This window comes from Marmota monax, unplaced genomic scaffold (assembly GCF_021218885.2).
Source record: "Marmota monax isolate L192 unplaced genomic scaffold, Marmota_monax_Labrador192_F-V1.1 WCK01_AAM20220418_F8-fsc00038, whole genome shotgun sequence".
Taxonomy (NCBI): domain Eukaryota; kingdom Metazoa; phylum Chordata; class Mammalia; order Rodentia; family Sciuridae; genus Marmota; species Marmota monax.
This window is the reverse complement of record NW_026692498.1, coordinates 1,675,134-1,682,946: the sequence shown is the minus strand read 5'-3', so window position 1 is coordinate 1,682,946 and position 7,813 is coordinate 1,675,134. Positions and strand designations below refer to the sequence as shown.

Sequence of the window (7,813 nt, the reverse complement as noted above, 5' to 3'; positions counted from 1 at the left end):
TCTCCCAGCCCGGACTCCTGGCGCAGTCTCGCTCGCCTGCCTGCCTGCCTGCCTGCCTCCCGCTGTGGGAGCCTGGCCTCCGGTTTGCAAGCCTCCCCCACTGCCAGGCCACATGCAGCACAGCCAGTGGCTCCCTAGGCCTGTGAGTTTTCGGAGCCAGGCTGCCCGCTGTGGGCATGCACGGCTGAAATTCAGACGCCAGAACAGAAGGAAACAAGGCTTCCAGTTCTCTGTCCTCACAGCAGGAATTTTATTTGGGCTGTCAGAACTTCTCCAGCCACTGGGGTCTGGGCCGTTGTCCCTGACCGCTGCTCGCTCACAGGCTGAACCAGTTGGGGATACCGCCTTGCCGGGGGTGGCTGCTCGGCTTCTGGGCCTCTGGAAACCCGCCGGGCCCTTCGTCCACAGGGCCTCCTGCAGGGCTCTGCTCCCTCTCAGGAAACAGATCGGGGAAGGTGAATGTCTGCCCGTGGGCCTGGGGGAGAACAGAGCTCCAGCTCAGCACCGAGGCAGAGCCTTCCTGTCCCCTACAGCGGACGGCTCGGAGGCCTCAGAATCACCCTGCAGGGGGGTGCCTCGGGGGCCTCAGAGTGACCCTGCAGGGGGGTGCCTCGGGGCCCAGGCCCAAGGCCAGCAACGTCTGTGGGCAGGGTCCCTGCCTGCAAACCCACACCTCCAGACTGCCGGGGCCTCGCTTCCCACCAGGAGCGGGCCTCTCCCTGCAACAAGGCCCCTTTCATCCACACTATCTGTGCAACGGTGGCTGCACCAGCCCGGGGCTCATTAAACATAGCCCAGTAAAGGCCCACTCACCGGCAGCAGCCAGGTCGAACTGGGGGGCAGGAACTAGGCGCAGAAAAACAGGACACAAATGGCGCCTGGTGCCATGCTAAAACATTTTCCATCCAAAATACCTAGAGGCCGCCCCTCCTCCAGGCTGAGCTTGGCAAATAAAACACACATAACATACACAGAAACCTACACATGCAGCAGTCCATAAATCAGACCGGCTTTGCTAATTAACTGGCTTTGCGTCGTTCACTAGAAGTTCATTCTGTGTCAGCATGGCCACGTCCCAACCCAGGCCCCAAGGACGGGGCCAGGCACCAGTGTGGGCTGGTGAGGAGGGGACGGTGCTGGGCGGGGGCCTAAGCAGGCGCTGGGGCTGCCTTCACGCTATCAGCAGGCAGCTCGAGAGCCGGAGGGAGGGGGCCGCGGCTCCTCCGCACAGACCAACAGCCTGGAAGACCACCGAGGGGCCACACTTGACCAGACAGGCAGAGGGGTGCTCTTGGCTGTCAGGGAATCTGGACTTGGGCAGGCAGCCAAGCATGACCTGAAGCAGCCACGGGTCCCCTGAGAACGGGAGGCTCTGCAGGTTCTGGTGGCATGGCCGCCGGCCGGTGGGCCCCGTCTTGCACGTTTGCGACTTCTTTCTCCCTTTAAAAGTACCAAAGGGTAACAATCCACAGAGGCTGAGCCCAGGTGGGACTGGGGTTTAATGCCCAGGGTGATTCTGCTGGTCCTGGGGTGGACACAAAGTAGGGACCAAAGGGGGGCACATGGCGTGGGCAAATGCAGGGGCAGCCAGCGAGGGGACACTCCACTCCTCAGGGGAGGTGGAGGGCACCTGTGGGTGCCAGCTGGCTTCCCGCAGAATGGCCCCCCGCCTCGAGGAAGGAGCTGGGCTCCTCTGGGGGAGAAGAACAGGAAAGGAGACAGGTCAGGGGAGCAGGGGAGCAGCCTGGCTCCGGAATCCCGGCCCCGGGGCCGCTGTGTCGGCGGAACGTGCCTGCCCCTGCCGGAGCGCACGGCCCAGGAGCACCACTCACTCAAACGCCGATCTGTGTAAACACCCTCAATGCTCTTTTTGTTATGTGGGTAACTCGGGGCTTGCTGCAGCTCCCTCCCAGACCGGGGGCCAAAGAGAGGTTTGTCAGGTTGTCAGGGGAGAGACCGGGGGACGCCCAGCTCGGGGACCGCGCCTCCCACCACTGCCAACGACCATCAATTTGATGACTCTCTCCCTCCTGTTGACCCTTCAGTGCCTCACAAGGAGCTGTTGTTAGAAGGCCCCCGCCCATGAGGACCCAGGGGACACCCCCAGCGGATGCAGTCCCTTTGGGGGCGGACAGGGACGAACTGCCATAGCCCAGCTATGCTGTGCAAAGACCTGCTGAGTTTGGGGGTGGGTGGGGCATGCCAAATTTTAACCCTGGGACAGGAAGCGCCATGCTGACAGGGACATGCGGGGCCCCTAGCTGCCTGGCCTGTCTCTGGCCACCTGGATTTCAGAGGGAGAAAGCCATGCCGGGCGGCAGCTGCAGAAGCCGGATCTAACTCGCTCACGAGTTCAGCTTTCATGAGTGAGGTGGGGCTGGGGGAAATGCAGGGGCTCGGATGACTCAAAGGCCACTTGTAACCGTAGCTGTCTCTAAAGTAACGTGTGGCAAATGCCGACACAGGGGACGTTGCCCACAGGCCATGACAAAAGAGAGGGTCATCTGAGGCAGCAACACACGGGCCCTCACCAGGCGGTGGTGGCTCTGCCCATGTGGACAGGCTGGTGCTAAGCACAGAAACCATCAGGAGAACAACTCGGGCCCCGTTCAGAACAAGCACCACTGTGTGTGGAGACAGCTCTGCCGCCGGCCGGGCCTCTGCACACACTGCCCTGGGACTCTGTGAGGCTGGGCCAGGATCTCACAATAGCGCTACTGCCATCTAGCGGCCGGGCCACAGGGCTCCCTGGTGGGTTGTTTACACAGAAACTGGAGGAAGCCCCCAACCCCCCGTGGGTTCCAAGCAGTGGGGGACAGTTAACAGACCTTGCAGGGCGGAGCCAGCCCTGTGAGATTCCCACAGAGGCCACGCGGTCTGAAGCCGCCACAAGGTCAGAGGGCATTCTGCCTGAAGACAGGCCGCCCGGGCTGCTGCACATCTGGGCCAGAGCATACTCCAGAGGGGAGTAGAGAAACCGTTGGCATGGTCTCCCAGGCCAGGGTGCAGGGAGAAGCAGCCTTAGCTTAGGCTCTGGTACCCGGTGCTCAGAGGCTGTTTAGGGCTGGGGGGACCAAAGGCCTGGTGGAATGTGCTGGGCTCAACGGCACATGACCCTAGACCCGACACCACCCGTCATGGCTCTGATACCCAGGCCCCTTGACAGGGCATGCGCCCCTGGGGACACTCCAGCCTGGAACCTGGCCAAGGACAGGCCCTCAAGGGGCCAGCAGCTTTAGATACTCAGACATTCTGGTTTCTGTTGGAGCCGGAGTCGGGGGAGGGGAGTCTGCGTTTGGAATGGAACGGCAGTCTCAGGAGGCCCCTCTCCCCAGCCATGGCCAGTTGTGCTGAGGCCCTGGAAGTCCCACGGCTCTCACCCCGCCTCACAAAGACCTGCCCTTCCTCAGGGGCCTGGGTGCCCAATGGCCAAGCGGAGGCCAGGGCCGCGCTCACCAGCTGCACGTAGGCCACCTTGTAGTCCGGCTTCTTGATCCTCACGTTTCTGTGGTCCCTCTTCCTGTTGGAACCTGTGGGAGGGAGTTGACTTGACGCCCTGCTCCCAGCACAGATCCCAGCCCACAGGCTCAGGAAGCCCCTTCCAGAGAGAGGCCGACACCCAGCCCGCAGGGCAGCACCGAAAGCGCTCAGACCCACGGGCCAGTGCCACCAAAATTAGGCAGTTTAAGAGAAAATAACCCTTTGAAAATGAAAATAACAAACGTCTTCATGAGAACACAATCTGCCTCTGCAGAAACTCAGAGACTCCAACTTACAGAGCACAGGAACCAAGAGGCTCTTCCCTTCCACCCGGCGGGGCTCAGAGCTCTGCGGTCCAGGGTGCGGGAGGGGTGAGAGGACCAGGAGGGGACTAGGGAACGGGGCTCTGTGGGCACAGCAGGGTCCTCCCCAAGCAGCTGTGGCACGGTGGGCTGCAGCAGCAGGCTACCACCTGAGCGCCATGCGGCCCTGGCAAGTCACCCCAAACCCTCTGTGCCTCATCTCCTCGGGTGCCAAGGGAACCCAAGGTCCTAGGCCAACACCTGGAAGAGTCCATGCAGACAGGAGGGCAGCAGCCCTGCCACTTACCGTGCTGCACCCGGGTCCGTACAGCAGCCACCGGAACATTGTAGATGCGCTCAAGATAATTCCTGAGGTCCACCCTGGTCATCCTGGGTGAGGGACAAAGGAAAAGAGGGTAGACGGGACTAAAAGGCAAAACCTACCAGAGGGTGAGGGGTCCCGGGCTGAGGACTCCTGGGTTTCACTGGTCTGAAGCAGGCAGGGCCCAAAGAACCCAGAAACACCCGTAGTGCTGATGCTAGCCCGGGCCCTGTCCTCTCTCTGGACACGGAGGACTAGGGTGACAGAGGGATGGGGCCTCAGGCACTGGGAGCTTTGCTCTATCAGCCTGGTTCACTGGATCCCTTCCCCCCAGGCCGGCTGAGCTCCCAGAGAGGAAGTGCCAATGTCTAAGTGCCGCTGGGAGCCCAACCTGCCCCAGGTCTGACAGCCCTGTCTGCAGACAGGCTTCCCAGGCAGGCCTCAGCGGGCACATTCACCTTTTTTTTAGAAAAATCTTAAAGGTTACCCCAAATTCAGCTTTGAGGCCTCTTCAGGCCTTGCCTGAGGGTTGGTAGCATGAACCCTCAGCTTCCAGACAGACTCCTGTCCACCCCACCAGAGGACACCCGGGAACCCTGATGCTCCACAGCAACACCTCGGTTCTGGCTGGGGTAACTGCATCATCCTAAAGGTGACTGGCACAGTGAACCTGGCTAGCCAAGCCAGGCAGGGACTCAGGACTGACATTCTGGAGACCTGGCTGAGCAGCTCTGTGAACTCGCAGCAGGCTCTCAGCCCAGCCTCCTGGGATGCCTTTCCTGAGAAGACTGGGGCAAGAATTCAACAAAAGAACAGAGCGAGAAAATGAGTCGGGATTGCAGGCTCTCAGCTAAGCCTTCCCCAGGTGGAGGGTGAGCCAGGAAGCTGCCAGCAGCAAGCTCCCTCCCCACTCCCTGGGGCTCTGCAGGCGTCCTTCCAAGGCAGGAGATCCTGCCCTGTGAGCAGAGACAGGATAGCCCTCAAGATGCTCCCCAGAACAAATTCCTTTGGGGCTTACTCCATGGGGATCCGGAATTGCACAGTGTCCTCGGGCTGCACAGTGCCAGGCCGCACCAGCTGAATGAAGAAGTTGGTTCGGAACACACGGAGTTGGGGGCCGCCCAGCTGGTACAGGGGATACCTGCAGGAAGGACAGGAGCCAATCACGAGGACTGGGGTATGGCTCAGTGGTTTAGGTTTCCTAGTATGCCCGAGGCCCTGAGTTCAACCCCGGCACCACTGGAAAAGGAAAAGAAGGAAGAGAGGCAGTGGGACACCCACAAACAGACTGGAGGTGGGCTCCAACTAGGAGTCAGCAGCCTCTGCAGGACAGCCTAACTGGGGCCAGCCAACCCTGCTGCCATGGGGTGGAGCAGCAGAAGTGGGCTGCCCCCGTTCCCACGCAGGAGGACCCTGGCCTGGTGGAACAGGAAGGCTAAGGCTTGGCTGTGAGCACGGTGCCTCGATAAACTCATACCTCTAAACAAGCTGGGCCTACCCCAAAGGGGACAGAAGCAGCTGAGGGGCATGCATAGCTAACACCTCCTGCCACCATTAGGCCATGCTCTGGGAGCCAATCAAGCAGAACCCCCAGTGGTCCTGCACATCCCCTGGCCTGGCAGGGTGGACACAGAGCTCCACCTACCTGGCCCCTGGGTCTCAGGGGTGGGGAGTAGCTGTCTTAGCTCCAGGACGCAGGAGCTCGAGGTCTACAGAGTCTGAGGGGACGTGGGGGGGACCACCTGGGGTCTCGCCCAAAGCCATGTGAACAATCTGCAGCACTGCACTTGGGCCCTGCCCTGGGGAACATTCAGTACCAGGGCAGAGGGGACTCAAGGCCAACAATGACCAAGCTCCAGGGCTCACACACACCGGTCTTCAGCCCCCAGGTCTTGGGAGCACCAAGGAGCCAGGCAGGAGCTCGGGCTGGACAGGACGACTGGGCCTCAGGGCTGAGAAGCACCTGGGAGTCAGACAGCACTGGCAGTCTGTTGCCAGGGATTCGCAGAAACAGGCACCCTGGCAAAATGTGTGCCTACTTGCTGACCAAGTGGACATGTCAAGGCCAGGCCAGCAGCTCCAAATGGAAGAGGATGCTGCCAAAACCCTCCTGGGCAGGGTCTAAGCTTCTCTGTGCCTGAGAGTTCAGGTGGCAAAGTGGGCAACCTGGGAAGGCCCCCAAAGACGGCTCTGAAGCAGACGGGGCCTTTCGTTCACAGGCCCAGGACAACTGTGGCTGCCAAAGGGCACACGTATTCCCTCTGGTGCCCAGCTATGGCACTGCATGTGGGCACACAAATCTGGGGACCCACTCTTTAATGATGAAAAAGGGGGTGGTCACAGATCTCCATTCTCCAAGCCTTGGGAGTTGAGGTTCAAGGGTGGTAATGTGCTGAGGGTCTGGAAGGGCAGAGGCCACCTGATAAAGAGGGCCCAGGCCCCCGAGGCCACCCTGGCTTAGTATGGACCATTCACAGGTCCACATTCTCAGGCCCGATCCTAGGGCTTGTTGGTGGCCTGGGACCTCTGGCTCTGGAACAACCACAGTGCCCACACCCTTCTCCGGGGTCCAGGGATGGGGCACAGCTCCCCCAGCCTCTCTGCCTGCATGCAGACCCCTGGGACAGGGAGGTCCACAGGGCCTGAACCCATGACTCCGCGAGATATTTTACAAACACCTCAAACTTAACACATCTCAAGTGGAACTCCACTCCACCCTCCTCCAAACCCAGGACCTGGCTCCCCGCCACCAGCCCTGCCTCCCAGTGGCCCGGCGGGTGACTCATCTGTATCCCACCCTGTCCCTAGCCCCGACCCCACCACATCCCATCCATAGGACGCCCCTTCAGCTCCCTCCGGGCCCTCGGGTGAACACGTGAGCTGACCCGGCCTTGCCCTGCCTCTCCTCCCGCCCTGGGCCGGTGGCCGGGATTCAGAGGGCAGGGGCCCCTGGGTCCTGGTCAGGCCCTGTCCCAACGTCTGCAAAAGGAAGCTATTGGGGAGAGTCCTCGAGGTCCCACTTGCAGCCCTCTGCCCAGCTGTGCGTTCGGGGGTCCCCAAAGCCACTGTGTTCACCGAGAACATGCGTGTGTTCTGCTTACACTCGGGCAGGCCGCGGCCAGCAACACGGGCCAGGCACCTGCGGGGACCCTACGGGGACCTCGCTGGGACCGCCCCTCCCGGGCTCCCCGGCGGCGAGCACCTACGCCCCGCGCTAGGCGGGACCACCACACGCGCCTGCGCACCGCCGCCGGCAGCCCCCCGCCCCGCCCCGGGCCCCTGGCCCGATGTCCCAGTTGCGTGGACGCGCGGGCTCTGCGGCGACCCTACTCACAGCACGTTCCGCGCCATGGCGAACGCGCCTAGCGCGGCAGGAAGGAGCGGCGTCCGCCCCGCATGCCGCCCGTGCTGGCACAGCGCCCCCTCGCTTCCGGAGGTCGCGCCGCCCCGCACGGCCCCCCGCACGGCCCCGCATAGCATCCCGCACCACGCCCCACCCCGCACCACGTCCCCCCGCGCCCCCCTCGAGCCCCCCCAGCACCACGCCCCGCACCGCCCTGCCCTCATCAAGCACCACCCTGCTCCTCCACGACCCCGCCCCGCACCGCACAGGCCCGCGCCAGCCCCCCCATCGTTCCCTGCTCCGCCTCGGCTCACGTTGCAGAGCAGGCGCCCTGCCCCACCCCCAGCCCTTGCTTCCACTCCGCAG

General features: G+C 62.5%; 1 protein-coding gene across 1 annotated transcript; it reads right to left on the bottom strand.

Annotated features, from left to right (window-relative positions):
* Positions 1 to 226: 226 nt before the first annotated feature.
* Positions 227 to 7,541, bottom strand: Mrpl23 (mitochondrial ribosomal protein L23). Its single transcript, XM_046444833.1, has 5 exons — positions 7,439 to 7,541; positions 5,123 to 5,245; positions 4,090 to 4,172; positions 3,457 to 3,530; positions 227 to 475 (listed from the first exon to the last, which is right to left on the bottom strand). Exons 1-5 carry the CDS (start codon positions 7,453 to 7,455, stop codon positions 317 to 319), a joined length of 456 nt encoding a protein of 151 aa, XP_046300789.1. The 5' UTR covers positions 7,456 to 7,541; the 3' UTR covers positions 227 to 316.
* Between the last annotated feature and the right edge of the window lie 272 nt (positions 7,542 to 7,813).